This window comes from Volvox carteri, assembly GCF_000143455.1.
Source record: "Volvox carteri f. nagariensis unplaced genomic scaffold VOLCAscaffold_41, whole genome shotgun sequence".
Taxonomy (NCBI): Eukaryota; Viridiplantae; Chlorophyta; class Chlorophyceae; order Chlamydomonadales; family Volvocaceae; genus Volvox; species Volvox carteri.
The window spans coordinates 658,841-683,998 of NW_003307584.1; the positions used below are offsets into that span (position 1 = coordinate 658,841).

At 53.2% G+C, this 25,158-nt stretch overlaps 4 protein-coding genes across 4 annotated transcripts in view; 3 read left to right on the plus strand and 1 right to left on the minus strand.

The window, feature by feature from the left end:
* Nucleotides 1-150: 150 nt before the first annotated feature.
* VOLCADRAFT_95071 (uncharacterized protein) lies at nt 151-6,822 on the plus strand (the record flags this gene model as incomplete). The annotated part of the gene is made up of 12 exons (XM_002954182.1): nt 151-262; nt 353-477; nt 794-873; nt 2,101-2,185; nt 2,635-2,721; nt 2,976-3,072; nt 3,547-3,759; nt 4,490-4,685; nt 5,194-5,443; nt 5,758-5,904; nt 6,223-6,459; nt 6,673-6,822. 12 exons carry the CDS (start codon nt 151-153, stop codon nt 6,820-6,822), a joined length of 1,779 nt encoding a protein of 592 aa, XP_002954228.1.
* A 1,785-nt stretch (nt 6,823-8,607) lies between these two features.
* On the minus strand, nt 8,608-13,093 carry VOLCADRAFT_95072 (uncharacterized protein; the record flags this gene model as incomplete). Its single annotated transcript, XM_002954251.1, has 8 exons — nt 8,608-8,799; nt 9,004-9,070; nt 9,233-9,297; nt 9,848-9,946; nt 10,300-10,389; nt 10,980-11,069; nt 12,318-12,390; nt 13,041-13,093. 8 exons carry the CDS (start codon nt 13,091-13,093, stop codon nt 8,608-8,610), a joined length of 729 nt encoding a protein of 242 aa, XP_002954297.1.
* Nucleotides 13,094-15,233: 2,140 nt separating this feature from the next.
* On the plus strand, nt 15,234-19,221 carry VOLCADRAFT_82720 (uncharacterized protein; the record flags this gene model as incomplete). Its single annotated transcript, XM_002954183.1, has 6 exons — nt 15,234-15,381; nt 15,841-15,895; nt 16,794-16,876; nt 17,112-17,236; nt 17,646-17,784; nt 18,104-19,221. The coding sequence occupies 6 exons, from the start codon at nt 15,234-15,236 to the stop codon at nt 18,304-18,306; spliced, it is 753 nt and encodes a 250-aa protein (XP_002954229.1). The 3' UTR covers nt 18,307-19,221.
* Nucleotides 19,222-20,462: 1,241 nt separating this feature from the next.
* VOLCADRAFT_95074 (uncharacterized protein) overlaps nt 20,463-25,158 on the plus strand; it is a gene marked incomplete at both ends in the record, with an annotated part of 17,419 nt that continues 12,723 nt past the window's right edge. The window contains 10 exons of the mRNA XM_002954184.1: nt 20,463-20,590; nt 20,776-20,866; nt 21,574-21,660; nt 22,254-22,325; nt 22,656-22,695; nt 23,355-23,523; nt 23,941-24,154; nt 24,357-24,445; nt 24,663-24,742; nt 25,147-25,158. The exon at nt 25,147-25,158 is cut by the window's right edge and continues 170 nt beyond it. Coding sequence (XP_002954230.1) covers nt 20,463-20,590; nt 20,776-20,866; nt 21,574-21,660; nt 22,254-22,325; nt 22,656-22,695; nt 23,355-23,523; nt 23,941-24,154; nt 24,357-24,445; nt 24,663-24,742; nt 25,147-25,158 — 982 coding nt within the window. The remainder of the gene's footprint in view (nt 20,591-20,775; nt 20,867-21,573; nt 21,661-22,253; nt 22,326-22,655; nt 22,696-23,354; nt 23,524-23,940; nt 24,155-24,356; nt 24,446-24,662; nt 24,743-25,146) is intronic.

The following is a 25,158-nucleotide window of genomic DNA, read 5'->3' on the forward strand; positions in this document are numbered from 1 at the left end:
GAAACAACATCATTGTGGACGAGCATATACGGCAAACCGACGATTCACAACAATTCGCTCTACAAACACGCTGTAGGATCTGCTTTAGGGCATGACATTTGGTCCACCCAACCCGTATACTACTGAAGTGTTTTTGGTCTGGTAGCGACAATGCAGCTTGCAGTGGTGGGTCAGCAGGTGCCGACCATCGCACGGTCGGGCGCGAAGGCTACCCAATTGTGCCCGATGAAGGCGCTTACGGCGCGCGTGAGCAGGCGTGCAGGTGTGGGCGTGTTAAGAGACGCTGCGAGCCTGGTGCGTGGCCAGCCTCAAAAACATGACGGGGGACCCGGCGCGGTCGTTTGCCCTGCAGTTAAGGCTCAGGCCGTTGCAGCTCTACCTCAAAAGAACATCAAGGTGTCAGATGTCAACGCTGTTGGCTTGAAGGATGTCCCGCTGCGGTCGCTCTTCCCTGACGAGCCCAAGCCGCCTGCTCCGGTGCGTTTCAGTCCGTATATGCAGTAATACCATTAAGACAGTCATATACAAGCATAATTGGGTGGTTCGCGCAGTCAATCCATTAACGGGCTGCCATTTGCTTACAAGGGCATGTTCTTTATTTGTCGCGTGCTCGCTGGTCAATACCTTTTTTTGCCACATCACACTATGTCACGCTATGAGCAAAGCATCTCTACTCGCGTTGGTGAATGTCCCAACGTGTTTCGCCGTCGGTTACGGTGCCGTTCTCACCTGGATAAGGATACCAGCCTCCCAAACCCCAACTCCCCGAAAACCTCCAAATTCGTTCTTCCAGGGAGCGCCAAAGCTCAAGGTGGCCATCGTCGGCGGCGGCTTGGCGGGTCTTTCCACAGCTGTGGAGCTTCTGGACCAGGGGTAAGATAACACAGATAACCCAGATGCACCTTACAGTTTTCACGACTTCCGGTGGGTTTGAAGTGGTGAGGGTGGCGAGCAAGGACGAGGGTGAAGATATACGGCGAAGTTGGATCACGAGAGTGATATTTTACTTGTGACAGCTTAGGCCAGTAGCACGTATCACAAGGCCAATATTGCACTGATATAAAGGTGTGTCCTGAGGCATAAAGGCAAGGTGATAGGGGCATATGGCAACAGGAGCTTGTGTGAGCCAGCCATCGGCCGTTTGAAGAGAAGCAGCTGCGGAATGGCAGTAGCAGTTCCATGGCAGCGGCCAATCTAGCCACGGATTAACCAAGCGGCTGCGAGTAACCAAGCGGCAGCGGCAGCAACAATGGAAGCAACAGCGGCAGTATCGGCTCTGTGGGTAATTCTGCTACGTCGGCAGCGTCGTCGTCGTCGATGCTGTTTTTGGGGTCTGTTTGAGACAGGGCTGTAGCAGCGGCTGCGGCAGCTGCAGCTGCACAAGTAAAATGGAATTTTTTTAAGGACGGCAGTGGCAGCTGCTGTAGCTGCAGTGGCAAAGACACAGCAGTGGCGGCTGCAGTAGAAGAGGGCCCAGAGAGAAGGGCCAGGGCGCGCCCCTCTTCCCCTCCTTCCCGACTTAACTTCTGGCGCATCAGTCTATCAGCTTGGCATCAGCTTCACTCGTTCACGTGGTTCGTCTTCCCCTCCCTCCCGACCTCATAGGCAGGAAGAGGCGGGTAATAGGGGTCCTCCCGGCCCTCCTAGGGGGCCGGGCGGCCAAGGGGGAAAGACGAACCACACACGAGTGAAGCTGCTGCCAGGGCAAGAGGGGGGCCAAGGGGGACTACAGACTGCAGAGAGTGGGTCCAGGCGGATATACTCCCAAGAGGGAAGGGGGGGGAGGACTTGGAGCGGAACTGCCATGCCGCCGGCCGCGTGAGGCCAGTCCGAAACGGATAAACAGACTGATAAACAGACGGACAGGTCGTTGATGATTCCTGAAAAGGGGTTAGGAGGGTCTTGGGCAGCAGCCAGATACAAAGCCGATACTGAGTCCAACTCCCTCCTGACGACGCAGTGTGTTTCCGTTGACGCGTCATTGTTCTCTTTTACCCTCAATTTCTCCTCTGCTTGCCTGTCTGTCTGTCTGTCTGTGTGCCTAACCTGACTATCTGCCTGTGTGCCTTACCTGGCTACGTGTTTTTTCGCGCCGTACAGGTACGAGGTGGACATTTATGAGGGCCGGCAATGGATTGGTGGCAAGGTGGCATCATTCGTGGACAAGAACGGCAACCACATCGAGGTGGGCATGGGTCCAGCTGCGGCACGAGCACGAGCCTGGGCCCGCCCGTTGGGCAGTTGGTAGTTGGTGGTTTCAGTTAACTTGGAACGGGCAAGCGGGACCTAACTCCCAAGCGGCTTTGTGGAGACTTAATCGCGAGCGTGGGACGTGTGGCGATGTCGGTGTGTGTATGTATGTATGTGTGTACATGTGCGATACCAGATGCTTGGTGGGGGCCGAGGAGGGGGAGGACGAGGGGGAGGAACAAATTTGTTGTTGCCTTTCTTCGATGCGTGTGTTTAGCCCTGACCGTGTGCTTTTGCCTTCTATCCTCATTCTTTCCCCGCCTCTTCTTCATTCCGCTCTTTTGATGTTCCCCTTCCCTCTCCCCTCCTCTCCCTCCCCCTCTCCCCCCCCTCTCCCCCCCCCTTTCGGCCTCCCTTTGGCCCCGCGTCCTTCCCGCTATGCAGATGGGTCTTCACGTGTTCTTCGGGTGCTACTTCAACTTGTTTCGTCTGATGGCCAAGTGCGGGGTGCTGGAGAACCTGCTGCTCAAGGTGAGGGCGAGGAAGGAATAGTGTGCGTGTGTGTGTAGAAGATGTTTAGATAATGTGTGTGCGTGTGTGTGATGGACCGTGAAGAGAGGTGTGTGTAGAAATGTGTGAAAGTGTCTCATGAAGGACACCTACCTCTTGCAACCCGCCTGACATACTGACATTGGTGTTGACTTCAAGGAAATGTGTAAATTCCTAATTCTGTGTATCATTTCCGTGGTTTGAACTGGACTTTGGATCCGTACGTTGTCGTACAGGATCACACCCACACGTTTTGCAATAACGACGGCGATGTCCGGGAGTTGGACTTCCGTTTCTACGTCAACGGAATGAAGATCGGCGCGCCCTTTCATGGTGAGCCAACTAACTGAATAACTGATTAACTAACTCCCAGTGTCCCGGCGGGGCCCTTGAATCGGCCCCCACGATTTGCGAATGATTTTTTTGTTGATGAAAATGCCCCATCCTGCCTTTTCCTGTTTGATTTTCATTTTGGGGGGTTGGGGAAAAGAGAGAGGATTTTGATGGAATCGGTTGTTGGGTGGGTGGGCATGACAGTCATGTCATGTCATGTTGTGAGTGTGCGCGTGTGCGTGTGTGTGTGTGTGTGTGTGTTACAGCAAACAACAGTTGCAATCAATCCCCTCCTTTGGGTCAGTTCTATGTCTGGTACACTCTTGCCCTGGCAGCGGCTTCACTCGTTCACGTGGTTCGTCTTTCCCCCACCGGGTAGCCTCTGCCCCCTTTCCACCGCCCATTTCCTTCCACACCCACCCACCCACCCTTGCATCCCCTCCCCCCCCCCCCGTGATCCCAACCGGTGCCCAGGCCTCAAGGCGTTCTTCACGACCCCCCAGTTGGAGCCCCTGGACAAGGTGGCCAACAGTCTGGCCCTGGGCACCTCCCCCATCGTGCGGGCGCTCATTGACCCGGAGGGGGGCATGAAGGACATCCGCGACCTGGACGGCATCTCCTTCACGGAGTGGTTCACCAGCCATGGCGGGTCCATGAACTCCATTAAGAGAATGTGGGACCCCATCGGTAAGGCTTGGATTGGATTGGGAAACCCAAAGATGTCAAGTTCCGCGCAAGGGAGGGGAGGGGCGTCCGTAAAAGCTTGGCTTGTTGTGTGCAGCGCGTGAGAAAAAGGGGGAAGGGAGGTGTGTGTGTGTGTGTTTGTGTGTTTGTGTGAGAGTGATGGGTGTGGGGGGTGTGTTTGGGGGGGGGGCAGGGTTGTGGGTTATTGGGGCAGTTTGCCAAAAACTGTCGTTGGTTGTCAGGTCGTGTAAAAGAGCTGTGAGTGTGCGCGCGGGGAAGGAAGGCTGGGGGAGGGGGTAATTGTAATACGTTAAAAAATTGTCTTTTAAGAATGAAAATTTAATTTGTAATTTTGGGTGCGTGGGTCTGTGGGTTATGAGGCTGCTGGGCTTCCCTCCTTCACCTTCTTTTCTTTCTCTACCTCCCCTTCCAGGTTTGCCTTTCCCCTTCCAGGAAAAAGACCTATCCCCAATTTTCATCATTCCGCCGCCGTCGCAGTGTCGGTTGTTATTGTTATGATACGGCGTATGTATGGATATGGAGATATTGTTTCTTTTTTCTCTCCTCTCTCTCTCTCTCTCTCTCTCTCTCTCTCATTTTCCAAGACTCACCCACCCGCCCGAAAAAAGAAAAAATAAACCTGAAGAGAGCACAAAAATCTTAAAAGCATCATCAGCTCCCCCTGTCTGTCTGTCTGTCCGTCTGTCCGTCCGTCCGCCCTGTGGTCCTGCAGCTTACGCGCTAGGGTTCCTGGACTGCGACCACATCTCCGCCCGCTGCATGTTGACCATCTTCCAGTTCTTCGCCACCAAGACGGACGCCTCCGTACTGCGCATGTTGAACGGCTCTCCGGCGGAGCGGCTGCTGAAGCCCATCGCGGACTACATCACCGCCAAGGGCGGCCGCATACACACACGCGCGGGATGCAAGTAAGGGCCCCCGGTCTGGCTGGGCTGGGGCGGGGGTAAGGATGGTGAAAGGAGAGGCGTGTAGGAAGGGGACTTGGAGGGCGGCCGGGGGTTTGGGGGGAAAGGAGGGGAGGTATGAGAAGGGGGATCCGGTCGCCATGTTATGGTATATGGAGGGCGGGAGGAGGAGGAGGAGGGCTGGATTGGAGGGTGTGTATATGTGTGTGTGAGGGGCCGTGTGTGTATGTATTGTCTCCTAGGAACGCGGGGGAAGCAATCGGCGGGAATGATGGCAGTGCGGAGGAGGAGGAGGAAGAGAAACCGCGAGTAGCAGCAGCACGGATTAGGGCGAAGGGAGTAGAAGGCGAGGGTTTAGAGGTGAGGTGGCGGTTGGTGGGCCTTGTCGTTTTCTCGGGCTAGCTGGCTTTCTTTGATCTGTGTGGGTTTGGTTTGTGTTTTACCTTGTTTTCCTTGGCGTCAAAACTTACCTAACAGCTTACCTTCACCAAAAATTTTACCTTGGGCGCAGAGAGGTGTTGTACGAGAAGGGCCCCGACGGCGCCACTCGTGTCACCGGACTTCGTGTTGGACCCACGGGTCGGGAGCAGCTGGTGACCGCGGATGCCTACGTGGCCGCGCTGGACGTGCCGGGTATAAAGAAGTTCCTGCCCCCCGCCTGGCGGAGCGCTTACCCGCAGTTTGATGCGATTTATAAGCTTGTGGGCGTGCCGGTCATTACCGTACAGCTGCGGTACGACGGCTGGGTCACGGAGATGAAGGTGAGGCGCGGGGGTCAAGGGCGGGAGGCGGGTTTTATGGAAGGCATGAGCGGTAATCTCTTTCTCTTCTTGGCTCGATTGTCTCTTTATTTTCTGACGTATCTTGTGTCTTCGTTTCGAATCCCTGTAACCCCTCCTCCTCCTCTTTCCCCCCCGTTCTCCACACAGACACACTCCACGCACGTCCATCCATCCTCACCAGTTCTCATATGCTGGATTCACTCCCAACGCACGATGCAAGCACATGTGCACGACACACAAGCACATGTACGACACACAAAATACATCCCCGCTCTCCCCCGGGCGCGGCACAGGACGCTTCCCGTGTTCGCGACACTCGCTCCCCCGCGGGTCTGGACAACCTGCTGTACTCGGCGGACACGTACTTTTCCTGCTTTGCGGACCTGGCGCTCACGAGCCCCGTGGAGTACTTCAAGGAGGGCGAGGGCAGTCTCATGCAGGTCCGGGAGGGGGGGGGTCCGGGGGGGGGAAGAAAGGTGGATGCTGGAAGGGAACGTCGTGCGAGTAGTCGAAATCACAAGTATCTCGTGGTTCATCGCAGTTTAATGAGTAGCTCTATAGTCAGAGGGTTTAATTCTTGTTCCTGTCTGTGCTTCTGTATGTCGGTATGTCGGTACATTGGCGGAAATGGCCATTCAAAAAGGCGAGCATTACCTTTTTTTCTGTCTCCGGTTTGTTCGTGTCCAGTGTCCTCCGCATCGTTTCACTTTTTCACACCAATCGTTCGTTCCCCCACACACACATGCACCCGCCGACAGTGCGTCATCACGCCCGCCGCGCCGTACATGTCCTGGACGAACGAGGCCATCGCGGCCGAGACCGATCGGCAAGTACGGCAGCTCTTCCCCTCGGCTCGCGGCCTCAAATGCACATGGCACTCGATTGTCAAGATTGGTCAATCTCTGTACGAGGAGGCGCCAGGGATGGACTTGTACCGCCCGGATCAGAAGACGCCGGTGCCCAACTTTTTCCTGGCGGGGTCGTACACCAAGCAGGTACGACATGCACACATATACACACCGCGCGTGCGGACGTGTATTGTTGGACTTTTTTGTTGTGCTTTAAATGTTGCATGTCGCATGTCACTTGGAATTGGGAGGTGCATGTGCAACAACCCCCTCCCCCTGGCCTCGGTAACCGCTAACAACCGCTAACAACCGCCAACAACCGCTAACAAACCCCCCGTAACACGCCGAACCCTTCTCCAGGATTATATCGACTCCATGGAGGGTGCCACATTGTCAGGTCGTCAGTGCGCGTACTCTATCTTGGAAGCCGCTCCGAAGATTCTCAGCGACAAGACCAAGATCGCCTCCGCCTCCGCCGCTAAGCCAGTGCCTGCAGGGGCAGTGGCGTAACTAACCCTCGCTTGCCATGCTGTGATGGCGGAATCTGCTGTGATGGCAGCGGCAGCGGTGACGGCAGCGGAAGGCCATCACGTCATTCGGTTGCTAACTGCTGCCGCCGCTACTTCTGCTGTTGCGACGACGACGACGACGAGATGTCCTCGATTTGAAGTCACATCACACTGCCCGTTGCGGCCCTGTTGCCGCTCTGTAGGGCGCTGTAGCGGCGGCGGATGCCTGAGCACATGGTGTGCCCGCAGCGGCAGATGCGGAGTACCGGATATATGTACGCGGTGTGTCTGCAGCGAAAACGGGGGGAACTAACCCCACATCCCCTCGGCGTTGCGTGTCCGCTGCCGTTTTATTATATCCTACAGGCGCCCTGTCTTTTGGTGACAGGCTAAGTCTGTGTCTATCTGTTTGTCTGTCTGCCGTCCCCGGCCATGTCTGCTCGCTGCACTGAACTGGCGTGGTTGGCTTTTACGGCGGAGGAGGAAGAGGAGGAGGGACGCGAAGTGTTGTCGCAATCTAGGGCGGCCACGCAGGCGTCCTTGTTTTGGAGGTCCTGAACTGATACAAGGGAGTTCTGTTCTCTCTCTCTCTCTCTGTGTGTGATGTGTGGAGAGTAGTGTCTGTGGTCTGTGTCATGTATCTATTGGGAGGGGGGAAGAAGGGGAGAGGAAGAACCGAAGCGTTGAGTGGCCGAATGTGGCCTAAGGAGTGGCGGTATGATGAAGAAGATGAGTTGTAGAGACTGAGGGGGCAGGTGTAGTAGCAAACCTCCCTGGACGGGATTCGAACCCGGAACTGGACACCCGGAGACACCCGGACTCGATGACTCGGGACCTGAAAAGCAATCGCGGGCTTGGAACAGGATGAGGAAAAAGGAGAGGGGACGTGGGCATGGAGCGCGACGTCGTTGCCGCCAGCTAGGCAGCTGAAAGAGCCCGGTCCTGTTCTGGCAAGTTTTGTCTCTGCAAGGAGAGCTATATTTCTGCCAATGCAGGCTTGAACAGGACGGGGCGCGGATATCTGGACAGTTCTCACAGCGATTCACGCCTCTACCGTATGCATACCGTGCTCCTCCATTGCGCGTGAACCAGCGAGATATGGAAGAAAGGAAGGAGGGGTATTATGCAGATGATGTACATCACAATGTAAAAACCTCGTACATACATATGTGTAGGCACACATACATACATGCATACACCCAGGGGCCCTCTTCCGGGGTCCTGCGGACAGCACGCAAAGCATGCATGTGCGTGTGTGTGTATGTATGTGTGTGTACATATGGATGCGAATTTATGAGAGGGAAGGTGACCTATGTATGCTGTCGATTTGCGCGGACGAATCTCCTCCCCATCGCCGTGTACGCAGCATGTGTACGGAGTGGTGTTTGCGGCCCAAGGAAAGTGAGGTTTTGTAGTAGGCGCGGTGATGCGGCCACTGCGGGACACCTAAGAGGTGATACTGCAGCTGCAAGAGGGCTATGAGGAGGAAGTCTGTGGGAACAACAATTGTATCCCCATACATGACCCGAACTGCGAAAGGGCGAAGCACATGGTGAGTTTCTTTGGGGGTCCTCATTCGAAGGTTTTCCCAAGGTCTCTGTCCTTGCCAGCAGTGTGTTTTTCTTTTACAACCACATGCGCAGTGCATTAACAACTACGATGTAGTGTTTGCGTGTAAAAATTTCCGCGTAGCCAAAACGCGAACTCCGGAAAATCTTTGGTTCAGATATAAATAAGAGGGTACTTCGTGTAGGGTGAACAGCAAGGACGGTGGGTTCTACGACGATCAAAACTCGACAACTTGCGGCCCTTCATCTCCGGGCCGAGCTATCACCGCGGCCGCCGCTCTCCGAATGAGCAGCCCATGTCCAGCGACTCCCGCAACTTGTTGGACCTCATCAGCAATCTTATCGTACGGCTCATTCTCGCCGTACAGTTTAAGTCCCTCGTAAAACCGCACGTCCACGATGGTGTAGCCCTGAAGGTCGGGCGAAGAAGGAAAACGCGTTCTGAATTTATAAATCGAATTGTAAAAAGGAACTGGTGAAATTTCGGAGTGGAGAAGACAAGAAATATACTGCCGAGCACGCTGAAGTAAGGACCAGCCTTGCTAAGCTCCTCCTTTGGGTGGCCTCTAAAAAATCTCACCGTCAAACTGGAAAGTTGTACGAGGGTGCCGTACCTGAGGGCTGACGTACGGATGGTCGCCGCCCCGGGGATTCTCGGGTTGTCCCGCGAAGGATCGCCGCCTGCAATAATCAAGCCATGAACCATTACGGAATATCAAGATACCATAATAAAAAAAGTATGCACAAAGTAAAAGGTGCATGGGCTAATGTATACATGAATTGGTTAGGTCGAATAGGTTTGCGACTTGGGCTCGGAGCGCACGTAACGCTCATAACGCTTACCAGAGCTCCGCATCACCCAGGAAGATGTCGTCTAGTTGCTCTGCGTGTTCCTCCCAGCTGTCCGCCTTCAGCCACACAGGCAGCACACCGCATAGCCGCTCGACCACCTGTGAGCACGCACACACACATACATAGACATGCACACATGCGTACATACATACAGATACACATAAAGTACATAAACACATAGATTCATACGCATATACAAGCATATACAATAGCCAACGACTTGGCGCGACAATAATGGTGGCATGTCATCCTAACCTAACCACTCACAATGCGCAATGGCATTCCCCTCTTATAGCACTGAAAGTCTCGACTTTGCTGGGGATGATCCTCCACTGAGCTAAATCCAAAGAATCCCAGTACCATTAGCAGCAGTAGCAGTAGCAGTAGCCGTAGCAGCCTCGTGTTAGCACAGGGCCACAGCGCGCCCAACGTTTCGGCTGGCGGCCGGCCAGCTGGCGCACAGGAGAGAACCCTGAGTTCCGCACAAGTGCGGGGTGAGGCCGTCCGTAAATGCCAGTCGGGGCCCAAGGGCGGTAAATTGCCACCTCAACCTACATCAATCTCTCCCTGTGCCTAGCCTAGCGCAGACCTCGCTAAAACTCGCACCCTGGAGGACTCGACCAACAGCACGAGGACAGGACCAGTGTCGCTGCTGGACCCTGACGCAGACCCACGGGTCGTTAATGCGGCAAGGAGCCTGGGAACCTGCGGTACAGCAAACGATCAAGACAAGATCTTCAAGAAGAGGGCGTCTAACCGTATTGTATTCTACACGTAGACGCGTTTATAGGTGGTTATGTGAAATTCACTAAAATAGCACATTACTGAAGGAAGATGTGAACATGTAGAACCAGCAAGCGAAAGAAGCCAGGAAGATGTTTGCGCCAACTATCAACACAAAAAGCTTTGCGCTGCGAAGAAAAGGTGCCAATCAACGTGAAAGCAAAAACATGTATGATGAGGTCTTGATGATGATGACGCAGTCGCCAACATACATACGATACTCCGCAAAACGATGATGATGGAAAAATGTATATTAATTCATAGCACAAACTTACATCAGGTTGCTGTGGCTCGGCGGCGCATCCTACAAGTGCCGCATTTGCCTTCATGTCGAATTGGTCTGCGTCCGCCACCACAACTGCAGCCTGCCGGCAATGTTTTCGTGATATAGCAGTGTAATGTATGAGTACGTGCATGCGTGTGCGCTAGGTCAGGGTCAACTCCGCTGACCTCTGAAAATCAAATCTTAGGGTTGGGTTCTAGGGTTTTAGGATTTTAAATCTAAGAATCCAAATCCCCAAATCCCTCGCTTAACGTGTAGCAGCACCAGCACATCAATCCCGTTGTGTGCAAGCGGCGGCTCCTGGCCCCTTCCCTGCCCTTCCCCACCCCGGGGGGTTTTCCCCTCACCCAGTTGTACATCGACCCAGACAAATCACTGCACGCGGCAAAAATAACACACACACACACACAAAGAGGGCAGAACAGAGCAGAGCAGACACATGGGGTATTCCCGCCACGTTGCGCGTACATGCTGAGTTTGTGTATTCCTTCGTAACCACCATGATATCTCAGCAACCACTAAACAACCACCACGCAACCATGAAAAAGCAACAGAACAGCATCATCACAATCACGCAAAAGAACCAATCACGTGACAACAACATAGCAACGACGCAACAATACCGTTGTCCCGATTCCGAGCTCCATTCTCAGCTGCCACGCTGCGCCGTACCTCCGTCGCGCGACCATCCGCCACCAGGGGTACCCCGTGGAATGCCGCCTCGTGGGCGGCAGCGTCACATACTGGCACGCCAACAACATCCTGCGCGGCGCCCCAAGTAGGCAGGCCCCCCGAGTAGCAGGTAGCGTGGCAGACATACATACATACATACATACATACATACATACATACATACATACATACATACATACATACATACATACATACATACATACATACATACATACATACATACATACATACATACATACATACATACATACATACATACAGACAGACGGACGATAGCGAATTAGACGTCGTTGTGGTGGCGATATACGGGCTCCCGAGAACCGTGCAATCGTGTACGACCGGGTCACTGAATAAGTGAGTGGGTGAGTGAGTGAGTGAGCAGGTGAGTGAGCGGGTGAGTGGGGTTTTGGGGTTGCACACGTGCCGAACACTGACAGGCCGCTACACGTCGGCCGCATCCGTGTCGATCTATGTAGGTGTGGGTCATAAATAAGGAAGGTCGCGTGCAAACCCCCTTCTTACAACAGCCATCTGCATTGCCCGCAGTCCCCTCCTAGAACGTGCCCACTCCCGCCTTTTCCCCTCTACAACAACAACAGACCCGACAGGGTCTTTTCTTTTCCTCCCAAACCCCCACCCCCCGGCAGCAATCAACAGCAGCAGCAGCAGCAATCAACAGCAACAGCAATCAACAGCAACAGCAGCAGCAGCAATCAACAGCAACAGCAGCAGCATCAACAGCAGCAGCAGCAGCAATCAACAGCAACAGCAGTAGCAGCAGCAATCAACAGCAGCAGCAGCAGCATCAAAAGCAGCAGCAGCCTACCTGGAGGCTCCCTACTGCCAGCCGCCTGCCCACTTCCTCAATTACCAAGTTGGACTAGGAACCCAAAGATCGCAGTATCCATCACCGTGTGGCGGAGAGCGGCAAGGTACGGCGACGTACGACAAGGTCCGTTGGAGGGGGGATGCGTATAGCCCGCAGGAACTTAGAACGGCGGCGGGCGGAGGAATGGATGCGGGTTGGTAGGAGACCACAGCAGCAGCAGCAGTAGCAGTGACAGCAGTAGCAAAATAGGAAGGTGATATGCACACACACACACGCATCGAGTTGTGCCCATGGCCATGGTCTCGGCTGTACGGCGTCTCACGCTGCCTCTACCCCACACATCGACACTGCCATTTCAAGCCGTGCGTTTCATAATAATCGCTTTTTCTCCTTCTCTGCATTTTTATTGAAGTATGCGATTCAATGTTCCTTTCTAACACGGAGCGTCACACACACACACACACACACTCCTTCGGGGTTGCACCCACCATCTCGCCCGGGCCCAGCCCCAGCAAGGTGCCACTGCAGATGAAGCGATCCACGCAAGCCTTAGCTGCTGCTCTGTGTCCGGGGCAAGACGGTAATCGCGACGGCACGTGTTTAGGGGGCGATGGGGCGCAGGGGGAAGGGGAGTTTAGCAGCAGGCGATGGGGTTAAGCAATGGATTATAATGTCTAATTCCTTACCCGTCGGGTAGATCTATAACTACTCCCCTGACCTGAATCCTATTGAATCATGAGTCAAAATGGTTTCAAGCCAAAGCTAGGAGAAAGCCATTGGGAGTTTCTTGCCTGTAGAAAACAGGCAAGCAGGGGGCTGGCATAGAGACGTCATCAAGAGGGCTGCAGGGTCAAGGCATCCTCTTCTCAAATTCACATACTCTCTCTTTCTTCGCGCCCCTTGCCCGTAATCACCGACGCACACCGATAAGTGCAGCAGCATGCAGAGGTCAGGCACTACTGGTAACGCACACACCGATGCCCCCCGGAGGTTTCGGGCAGTTGAGCCGCCGCTGATCCGGCAGATTCCGTTGGATGACGATGGTGGGTGCGGGCACTAAGCGATCCACTGAGAAGTCGGCTAGGGATGCCCCGAAATACCGGGGAAGGCAGGGCTTCGCCGGGTAGCGGCCATGGGTGAAGATATGCCCCCTTGACCCACACACACATCATATTGCGTCGGCAGTAGCGTCCGGCGCTGTGCGCTCTTACCGTTTCGACTCGGCAATCGTGTTTTGTTGGCTGCTGCATTGTAACACAGGCATGCACCGACGCCGACTGCATTTAGATGGAGGGACCCTGCGGAGTTTTGGGTAACCACGGTTCGCATCGGAGCACAGAAGATGCCACAGCCGTGCTCAAATTCATAGACGGAGGAATTAAAGCATTTTACTGTTGAATGTAAAATTGTGTCAAAGCGGTGCTAAGGTAGCTTGTGCGCAGCCCACAGACCATCGGCTTGGTTGGGCAGCAACTCGGGAATAACGTTGTATCCTTGATGCAATCATGGTTTAATGTCGGCACTTTATATTCTCAAGTGATGACTTGACGCCGTCGCGGCCACAGTTTGAAGGATGCGTCGCCGAAATGGCCGTGTTGTGGATTGCCAATCTGAACAGAACAAAATACCTTATCTTTGGTAATGGGTTGTGAATCTGATATACTGCAAGATGTAGAGGTCCGCACTCTGTTGCCTATATTTGCTTGCATAGCCGTACGGACGTTCGCTTTGGGGCACCTGCGACAGCTGCCCTTGCTACTTGTCTTACACACGATAGTGCCGAATGGATTTGCGCTATAATCCATGCTTTCTTCCCTAATAAAAAGCAGCGAGATGAAATTTCGGCAAATTATAATAACATTGACGGAGCATGCGCTATGCAGACGTAACGCGATTGCGCATCTTGCCTTCTTCCAAAAGAGCCATGTTTTCTATGGATCATTCACAGCAGCGTTCGCGCTCCTGCAATCCTGGGCCAGGCAAGGGAATGAAAGGAGATGCTGCCTGACAGTGGCTCAACAGTGGTGGAACATGACATCTATCTCTGGGATGACCTCATGGTCTCATAGGAAACGCAATTTTGCACGTATGAATGAACGAGGAAGGTGGATGACACGACGTGTGCACTATTGTATGAGTAACTTGGACTGTTGTATGAGTAACTTGAAAGCTGTCGTTTCACCATGGCGACTACCCGCAGGTATCCGCTTGATTAACAGCAACTGGGAGGTTTTAGGGGCCTTGCCGGCCGCGAGCTGATATCTCCCAACTGCGTTTCAGATGCGCTTGCAGGTGCTTCTTCAGTAAGGTGGGGATTGTGCAATTCAGTTGCACGCATGTGTTCCTATGTGTTCCGAACATTCAGTTCTTAATTACGGTAATGACTAGCAGATAATTATTGTGTGACGCGTGAGCGGACAACTCGTATCGTATCGTTACATGTTGTACTGACATTTGGCCAGCAACATGTGTTCCCGGCGCCCGTAGGACCGTAGGAACAATTTCAAGTCTCATTACAAGGTAAAGTCAAATTAAATAACCTGAAATAGACTATACCTGTAAAATCTGCTTTCCGCGCTCTATTCCTGGCGCACTATCGTACAGCCGCCTGTCGTACCCATGTGTAACGTATCCTCCCAGGCGGACACTTGGTTGTCAAGAACCAACGAGCCGATGCATCGTATAACTGGTAACGCTTCCGTATTCATGGTTATTTCGTTTTCTATTCTTACTCATAACACTATCATAGTGTCAACGGACCTTCAAGTAGGCCGTAACCATCTCAGGCCCAAGCCACGCGCAATTACACCTTTTAAAACTTGAGTCCAGGGCAGACGTAGCGTAGCCGCTGTGAGTATCACCTCAGCCATGGAACAAACGCAGTAGCATGGACTAGCAACGGCATCACCGTAGCAAAGTGTAGGATCTAGATGCGTCTCCAAGTTTTCAAGTCTGCTGCAAGCCTTAGCCATAAGTTTGCGACTCGGGGAGTGGAGAAACGCAGTACGGTGTTCTTGACATAACGGAAAAAACGGCCTTGCAATAGGGCGCATAGTGGCACTTAAGTATGACGGAACAAGTATTTGTTACCAACTGAAGTTCATGGCAACTCCAATCGCCGCGATCCGTACTTAGTAAATACCTTTCGCTTTGGTAATCATATCCAAGCTTTCTATTTTGGGACCAAGACTCTTGGCCATCTGGTCCTCTCGACTATATATCGTATCTAGATCATTCCAATACTTTGAGCTATAAGCAATCCGATTGCTCCGCCGCCGGTCATCCCCTTTCAATGAGCCCCAAACGAGCCAGAGAAGACGGCGGCAAGGAGGGAAAGCAGCACCACAGAAGATTGAAGGAGGTGTGGTAAAGGCTGAACTATCCCCGTGAATAGCCCAGCTTTGATGTCGTGGTTTTCGTCGCGACTGAACCATGCCCAGGAGGTTACCCATCCCCGCAAGCGCTTCTACCGAGCTCGAGCGCACTGCAACCCATTAAACGTTACTGACTTCGACGTGCCGACGCGACCAGAAGAATTTGACTGGTACGGTAGTACTGCGCTGGCTGTGCCCACCTGCCGCCGCTTAACTCAAAGACTAGGCAGTCTTCCAATCTTATGGTTTGGAAGGCCACCCGAGTCTTACATCTCCTTCACTGTGCTGCTTGTGCCCGTGCCTGCTGGCCACATACCCTTCCCCACCTTTCCTCCTCGTCTACCATCCAACCATGGACATTCCCTTCCAAAGCTTTACGACCTGCGATCTGTTCACCTCTTCATGGCCTAACTAGGCTACCTCCCACTTGGTATACCAACGCACTTCCAACACTCTTCCTCCTGGTCGTCCCATCCCGCCAGGTCCGAACACTTTCCCGAGTTCCTATCAGAATGGCAGGACCGGCAGCAACAACAACAACTACTACAACAACAGCAGCAGGAGGACCAGCAACAGCAGCAGCAGCAACCGGGTGATAAGGCCGGTGGTGAGGCCGCGGGGCCCTCCGGCTCCGAAGCCCCCTTGGTGCGCTTTGTGGACATTGGCTGCGGCTTTGGTGGCCTGCTCGTAAAGTGCGTGGGTCGGGTCGGGTCGGGTCGGGTCGGAATGGGATGGGATTGGGAATGGATTGGCAGAGCGCACACCGTCGCTTCATCCGCGCTATCCTTGAACAGGAGCTGCTCCTCGCTTGCGCTCGCCTTGAGCGCGTGAGTCCGTGTACGCCCCTTGATACCGTCCCTAATCCCCCGTCCCCAAGAAGATCAACTGCTGCGGGGTTAGTTAAAAAATTGGAGGAAAGACGGTACACCACCATGGGGAAGTTAGAAGAAAGAAGGTGTTCACAAAGCTGGGAAAGGCAAAAGCGAAGTGAAGCTCCCGGAGGCGGGTGTGTTAGGCAGGAGGAAGGGTGAATCGATGGATACGTTGGATGATGGGTCCCCATCCGCACGGGTCTTGTGGTGCTTACTGGGGCCACTGAGGCTTACTGGCTTGGGGGGGGGCCGGGAGGGGGGCTTACTGGGTTAGCCGGGTAGGAGCATCGCTGTCTAGAAGGAGCTTTAAACACGTCATCACACACAACCTGCCCGCGGTAGCAAGCATCCATGACCCTGGTATATGATAGCATCCATCCCGGAATGTGGCCCGGTAATGAGGTCCCCTTTGACAACCGATATAATCAGGATAACCGATATAGCCGATATAACCGCGAACAATCTGCTAACGCGGATTCGAAGGACCCCACCTCGCGTCCCCCATGATGACGACAAAACCCCCGTGCGTGTGAGAGTGCGTGTAAGAGTGCGTGTGCATGTGCGTGTGCGTGTGAGGGTGCGTGTAAGAGTGCATGTGCGTGTGAGAGTGCGTGTGCGTGTGAGAGTGCGTGTGCGTGTGAGAGTGCGTGTGTTTTTTTCGACAAGTTACCTCCCCACCTGTGGCCACCTGTGCGTCCCCCTATCTATCCCCGCCCAGGTTGTCCACCATCTACCCGGACACGTTGATGTTGGGAATGGAGATCCGGGACAAGGTCTCCGCGTACGTCCGGGAGAGGATAGGTGTGTGCTATGAAGGCCGTGCCGTTAGGAGGTGGTTTCGGAGCTGGGGTGGCTTTGGGGGGGGGTTGAGAGTAATGAGGAGTGGAGTAGGTATTTCTGGATCCTGATATAGTTGAGTTGCCGCCCGTAGGCCTTTCCTCCCCCGACCGCCCCCTTCTCCCCCTGGGGGCCTGCCTACCCCCCGTACATGAAATATTCCATGTCTCCCGACGGCGGCCCCCTGTCCGTACTGCAGCCGCCCTGCGACGTGAGCATCCGGGTTCGTACCGCAACGCTTCCGTACTCCGTACAAATGCCATGAAGTACCTGCCCAACTACTTCAAAAAGGGCCAACTGACCAAGATGTTCTTTCTGTTCCCGGTACGTGTTGGGCGAATGGCAGGGCGCCGTGCATTGCCGTGGTACGGCAGAAGCGACAGTTGTAGGCAGTTGTGGTTCAGGATAATTTAAAAGAATAATGATTTCTCCTCTCGAGCGGCACCACATGTACGGCGCTGTTGTTGTTATTATTTCTTCACCAGCGGTCCCACTCCGTTCGGTGTTTAAGGTGTCGAGTTAAGTACTATATTTTCTTTGTGTCCGCATAGTTTTATTAAATAATAAAAACATTTCACACGAACACATTTCACACTTCTATTCTTCCTCGTTCATATCCCATCCGGATTCTCCGTCGTCCTCTCACCATTGGCCCCCCTCCATCTAACCTCCTCCTTTCCACCATATCTCCTCCACACCACATTGAACCCTCCACACAACAACCGGCCGGCAGGACCCTCACTTCAAAGCCGCCAACCACCGGCGCCGCATCATCAACTCGCACCTCCTCACTGAATACGCCCACTTGCTGGCCCCGGGAGGCTGGCTCTACACCATCAGCGACGTACCGGAGCTGGGCGAGTGGATGGTGGGTGCAATAACCCCCGTGCGTATAAAAGTGTGTGGCAGGGGCAGGGGCAAGTTGAAGCTGGCTGGATATGCTGGCGTAGTGTGACCCAGCCGATCAGACCGAGACTGAGCCGCTGGCTGCTGTCCGGTGGTGCTTGGTGGTGTCCATCCACCCGTGCATTCGTCCCTTCAGGCAGAAATTTAGATAGATAGACATTTAGATAGGTAGAGACAGACAGAGACAGACAGACAGAATTAATCTTTGTTCTAATAGCAGAACAAACTGTTTCCCGTGCTGCCCAGCGTTCCCTGCCCCGCAACATGATGTTCCCTCGCAGAAAGCCAAGTTGGACGCGCACCCGTTGTTTGAACGAGTGAGTGAGGAGGAGCTGGAGAGCGACCCTGCTGCGGGGCTGCTGGCCACGAGCAGTGAGGAGGGCCAGAAGGTGGCGCGAAACGGCGGTGCCACTTTCCGAAACGTGTACCGCAGACTGCCGACACCTCGAGGCCTGCCCCAGCCGCCGCAGGCGGCGGTGAAGCCCTAAACAGGCGACGGCGGCGTAGTGAGTCACTCAGTGTCCCTCAGCGGTCTTGGCCCAGTCCCTCAACACACCGACAACGGTTCGAGCACGAGGATGGATTTGGCTGTTGAGGACGAACGAGTGCGCGATCGTTGGTGGTTCTGTTGCTAGGCTGCATGGCGGCGTGATGGTGCCTGCTGCTGCTGCTGCTCATGATGATGTTGATGATGGTGGGTGCATGTGCTAGTAGTAAGGTAGTGTGCCGGTACGCGGCCTGCGGCCATGGTTGGCCTGCATGACGGAGGTTTGTTGGAGTGAGTGAATACGGGAGGTTTGCACCCTTGTCATTTGCGTCTTGATGACATGATGTAAGGACGTAATGGATCCGATCGATCCGATCTGATCAACGGCAATGCTGCGCGAACCCACCATACACACTGTATGTGAAAAATTCGGTTATGTGTTCAGGATGACGATGTACGGTGACGATAGGGGACTCTTACCGTACACTCGGCACACATGGCTTCATGTATCTTGGGGTGACACGGCACAGTAACGCCGCGGAGTGGGATGGTTTGACGCCACCCCCATCCCCACCCCCGACCCCGTGATGACGTTTGCGGGTACGGCACATGGACCCGCGGCGAAGGACGTATTTACAACATCTGAAGGTAACGTGTTTCTAAGAGTAACGTGTTTGTATGCCTCCGGGTGAAGCCGCTATCGTTGTATTGCACGTCAACTTTGGTGATAAGCTTTGGTGTGCGCGCGACAAAAAGTTCACTGTACGGTACGGCGGATTGCATCTCGGTGCGTGTCGTACAATTAACCGGACGAGAACTTAAAATTGCAGTGTGTGTCTATTAGACGCTCTGAACATGTTGTATATGTGTGTGTGTGTGTGTGTGTTTGCTGCCCCGTGTAACCCTTTCTGCTTTTGGAGATGATTTTTCGGCCTCCATTTACCCTCCCTCATTTGGTGCGGAGCGCAATACCCTGCGGAGCTCGGAGTTCGCGCGATACCGTAGGTAGGCGTCCGAAGCGGCGCTAACACCGCCCGTGTGCCTCAAACGCGCCCTAAGGAGTCGGTGAATGCAAAACTGCTATTGCCGGCCTGCGTGTTATTGCCGGCCTGCGTGAGGGTAACTTTAGAACTAGAGAATATGATCAGGTGGCGTGGCCCTAGCGTTTTTTTATCTCAGTCCGGCGAAATACTTCTTGTCAATGTGCTTAAGCAGGCAGGCAGACAGTTAGGGGACTGCGGCTCAAAAGGGAAGAGGAAGCACAACACCGGCTTAGGATCCCTACGTCTTCCATACAAACATAAGATTGCAACTTGTTTTTCTTCTATTGCATCAGAAAGGTGGGGATAGGGCCATAAGACAAAGGGAACTGCAAAAGGTGAGCTGAATGGTAATTCAGCGTGGTTGCCCTCTCCCCATACCTGCCATGCTGCAAGAGTGTACTTACGAGATAAAGCGGCACACGATCGTCCAAAAATCATCACAGGACAACAGCTGCACACAAAAGACAGCGACCATGTGAAGTCGTAGTTATGCAATTGTCGTAGTGAAGCAACCACGCAGCTGCAAATTTACGACACGGACGTTTTAAGCTCCTGGCTGTGAGAAAGCGCTTGATGAAAATTATTTTCAAGGTTCAATTTTTAATCCGAAACGGTCTCTACCATCCTGGCACGCCATCTCAGAGCACAGTCACTGCAGCATACTTTACCTAACTATAACCACTGAAATGACGAATTACATAAAATATTATTCATTGCTCTTGATTATGAGGCTGCAGGGTTATAATCAGGGGATCCGGCTAGCTTCAGTAGTTTAGTCCGGATGACTGTTCGTACTCGTTTCTCCAACGGTTGCCAGGAAGGAATCTAATGTGGCTCCTTTGTCATGGCAATCCTGTTGGCCTTATGTCTCGCTTATGTGGACTGCAGCTGAAATTCACCACCACGCACTAGACTGGCAACAAAAACACCAATGCAAAAATACAAACAATGCTACGTACCTTATCGGCCTTCCATAAATTAGCTTTGAAATTTACCACCTTAATGGTGCAGCTGATTTTGGGAGAGCTTTTACCTTGGAAGTTTCTTTTGAAATGAGCCAGGTCGCTCGCTTAATGCTCCTTACTTCATTTAGCATTTGAGTGGATAGGGCATCATGGGATCAATACGAATGCGGGAAGCCATGATGGCTTTCCTGCTTCCTTGCCTAGTTCTGGGAGTGCGAGCTATCGAGGTCGCAAAGCTTAGGCAATGCATGGACAGCTTTAAGGACAGCACAAACCTGTAAGTCATCCGCATATAATTTCTCCCTATCTCTGTGTAGTGTCTGCCTTATTCCGGCAAACCTGCGCGTTGCGTCTTGAGTGACGCGTTTAACCAATCGGATGAAAATGTTTTGCAAAAGGCATATGCTCCTTCCATCAGCTTCTTTCTTCTCTAAAACCCTTACTTGTGCTGAGTTTTGGCAGGAACTTGGTCTGTGAGAGCTCCGACAGCGCGACATCGCTGGAGCACTTGGTTCGCGATTACATGGCCACTTGCCTTGAAGAAGACCTCCGTGTAGGTGTCTCCGCATGCCGCAGTCATGTAATAGATGCACTTCATATGTAACGTACCTCCCACCAAGACCCATAGTCATTTACCTGACATGGCAACGGCGTGCGGCAGCTCCCTATTTGGCGCTTCAACCGCATCGTCCCCTTGTTCGCAAATAGTTTTAGCGACCAGACTTTTCCTACTTCCAAAGTTCCTCCTGGCCATGCGCGCCTGCATCCCCATGCATGGCCCCTTCAGCTTCTTCTTAATCCCTGGCCCTTCAGCTTCCGAGACGAACTCCGCAGCGGAGAAACTATTTGTTGCACTCTAGCTGCGGATGCGATGGTGCATGGCGGCAATCACCAAATTGCCCTCCCCACCCTACCCCTACCCCTACCCCTACCCCCATCCCCACACCGCATACGCCGTTTCCAACCGAACAATCCTGGAATCCCTACATCCTTTGCAATCATTACCTCCTATAGAAATTTCCCGACTGCGATCAAGCCCTTGCCATGAACCTACGGGGAATGATTATATGGACCCCTAATTGTCTTTTTCGTATAACCAGAGCTCGTTATTACAAAGAAAACCACATGGGGAGGTGACGCTGGCTTCAGGTCGTGTTAAAATTAAATCGTATTTATTATCCTGGCACACCCTCGTGCACTTTAAAACTCCATTATTTACACACCAAGCTTTGTTTCCCTCATGAACCTCCGATGCCGCAGGCTATCCGTCTCACCGTCCCAAACACCTCCCTCGTTCCCGTCCTCGAGCGACATGCCGCGACGTTCCGAAATTTGTACAACGTCTCTGTAAGTGTGTGCCGTTGCACCCTGATAGGAAGGATACGCACGCCTGTGCATGCGCGCACACGTAATATGCTCTTTTGCTCTTCACCGCGCAAAACAACAAAGAGGCTGTGCTTATGAATGTGTGAATGATTATATGTAATGTGTGTGTATGAAATTGGATGGAACATATTCCAGCCACAGCAGTAGCCTGGAAAGGTGTGTGTGTGGTTGTTACAGTGGTGGTTACAGGGAAGGTGTAGTAGCTGGCCTCTGGAAAGGCCTCCCGAGATGCTGGTGAAGCACTTCGTGCGTAATTATAGTTGTCATGTATGCCGTACTGTGTACCGCCAGGTACCAGCTACTACAGATGGGCTTTTCTAGGAACCTTCCAAGGGCCATTAGCGAACCTTAATCGAAAGTTGTGTTAAGAAGGCGGCATTCATTATTCATATAATTCCAGACGTTTTTGCGTGTTCTAGACATAACATAATTTTTCCTCGTGTTGCACATCTTGAGGGCCTCATTTTCCTAGATCCCTCATGCCATGGGCCCTGTGATGGCTCTGCCTGCTCTGCCGCTCCATAAATTTGCGGAATATTTGATTGTGATCCCAGGTTCAGTTCAACGTGCTGGGAGTGGACAAGATCGCTGCAGAAGTCCGCGGGGAGGCATGGCAGCAGCTGCAGGTATGCAGACACGCATTTGGGGGTGAGACGGAGGGTGGCGGGCGTGTGAGGAGATCGGTGTGGCGCCTGAAAAGCTTCCCCCCTCATGCCTCCTGTTGTACATGCTGAATGCCAGCTTTCTAAAACCCAATTATGCGAGTGCTTTTAAGTAGGACGACGTCTTCCTTTGCAGCTACCTGCACCTGAAAAGTATTAAATTTTCTAAAGATTAAAAAATTTAACGAGGAAGGAGTATTAGGTTTCGACCTTTCATGGCTTTATTTCTTCACCACGGAAATAGGACAGATTTTTCATTTTTGCCAATCTGACACAATCTGCACACTCGTTCAGGGGTTCAGCGATGGCTGGATCGTGGACCCGTCAGTTACAGGTGCGTGACAGTTTTTTGAATGTGCGTGACACTAACCGGGGAACCCGGGGAAGCCTAGGGGGGCGTGGTCCGAAACCACGGGAAGTATAAACATGCCTGTTACGGCAAATGCCGGTATCTGATCTGAACTGAGTGGGAGCATCTTTAGTAGTAGTAGTAGGGGACCGCGACTGGGGTGGCTAGCTCACACCGCGGGGCTGAATTGCCTATACAGGCCACTGCACCAGGTGCTCATGCGTTTCAGATCATTAGGGTGTTGGGAACTGCATGTTAACTAACAGGCCCCTAATGGCCGCGAGCGGCTTGGTGACTGCGGAGTGGTCGAGGACCGAGCTGTGTATCTTTTGTAAATGTCCACCGGCCTAGGGGGGCCATCGAGTCATGAATAAGGGAGGGGTCATTGGCTTCCGAGGGAGGGCGTCAAATGCGTACTATTACGGCGGATGCCCTCCCTAGAGCTGTGCGTCCACATTTCTCTCGGAGGTCTGGGAGACCGAGCAGAGAGGATGTCCGCGTCCCCACGCGCCTCCAAAATAATGGCTATTGACCGTCCATGACCCCCCTCTGGCTTTTACGTAGACGGCTCCCCCATTATTACTGTTGATCCTGCAACTTTTGTAACTTGCAATTTCCGATTAACTAAATCGTTATGCCTCCAGGAGATCTCGCGGCCGCAAACGCGCTGGCAAATTTGACGGCCTACGTTTTCACGGATCAGGACCTGGACTGGTCTGACGTGGCAAACTTTTTCCGTACGATCTCTGCTTACTTCAACAAGCGCATCATTGGCGTGCCGCTGGACGGCGACCTGCTGCTGACGTACTACAGGTACGGCACACGCACCGTTGCATGTGGGGATCAACAAGTACGGGAGTGCAGCTCCCTTCCTTCCTTAGAGGTCTTGGATAAAGCTATTCCGGGGACGTCTAGGCGCGGAGGGGGAAAACGAAGGGGAGACAGGAAAGGAGGACGGACGGGGGTGCTGTGTGTGAGTCTCTGCCCTTTGCTCTACCCTGGCGGCTCTTCGGCGTGCCCTAAATCTCTTTAATTCTCGTCCTTTTCCCTTCCTACGAAACGACAGATGCTGTTTGGTGCAAGCGCATGTACACATGCACACATATGCAAAAGCGAAAAAAAATTCAAAATTAAAAAAAACAGTTTACAGCTGGTGCTTCGTACATGACAAACTCCTTTTTTTTATACCTTTTTCCTCTCACGCCTTTTTTGATCTTGGACATTGCCCAGGCGTGACCTGTTCACCAGGTATAATCTGTCGGTTCCGATGACCTGGGACGATTTCACCGACCTGGCAGAGTCTATGAATGGCACAGACACGGACGGCGATGGTGTGGGAGACCTTTGGGGCGTGTGTTTTGATAACTCGCCGCTTACGTGCAAATCCTCCTGGATCCTGACTGCCATACTGGCTCCCTACGTTCAATACCTGGGCACGCAACAGGTGCGCCTGCACGCTTATTTATGAGACTGTGAGCGTGTATTAAATTATAGGTATAGCGTGTATATGCGCAATGGGTATTTAAACAGTGCCGATTTACTACCTTGACAGCTAGAAAGGAAAATGTCTGCTCCGTTGTGTTGTTGTTGTTGTTGTTGAAATCTATGTCGTGCTTTGCCCTGTTCCTTCACTCCTCGCCCTTCAGGGCGCCTACATTGACCCGGCAAGCATGCGGCCGCTCATCAACAACGCAGCGATGGCCCGCGCCGTACAACTGTACCGCAGACTTTTCGCGTGAGTGATTACCGTACTTCACGGCGATTTGATGCCTAGTCCGTGGTCCCCGACCCTTCCATCCGCCAACCACTTGGGGTTTCCCCCGTCCATGAGCATGAAAACACGAACGTGAACGGACACATGAACGTACGCAACATGACCCCCTCACTCTCCCTTGGTCTCTACCTCCCTCCCTCCTGCCCTCCTGCCCTCCTGCCCTCGTGCCCTATCCCAGCGTTCAGCCTAGGCCGACGGGCTGTGCTGCCACAAATCCATTTTTCGACAAGGGCAACTGTCTAATGACCGTAAACTTTGGTGAGGTGGGCTCCGCGGGGCACTGCGTTAAGCTGCATGGAGATACCAATGTCGAATATCTTCGATATGCTAGGGTTTTAGGGCTTGGGAAAAATCAAAACTGGTCCGTAGTGCTCGTGTATCGGAGGGGAGCATCTTGGCCTACGCAAACATCGGGGCGGATAACGAGGCACATGTGATATTGTGGAACGGGGAACGAGTTTGCAAGCTTGCCATTGAAAGGATTCATCTTGAAGGCGAAGGTCCGCCGCCGCCGCCGCCCCACCACCACTACCAAGTGCTTGGCACACATTTCGCTCACCACGCGCTCTGACATTTGGAACGAAATAGGTGATGTTCCCTTTCCCATGGACGGATTTGAAACTGCGACTGTGGTACAACCGCGACCCGTGGGTCTGCCACAGGTGACCAGTTCA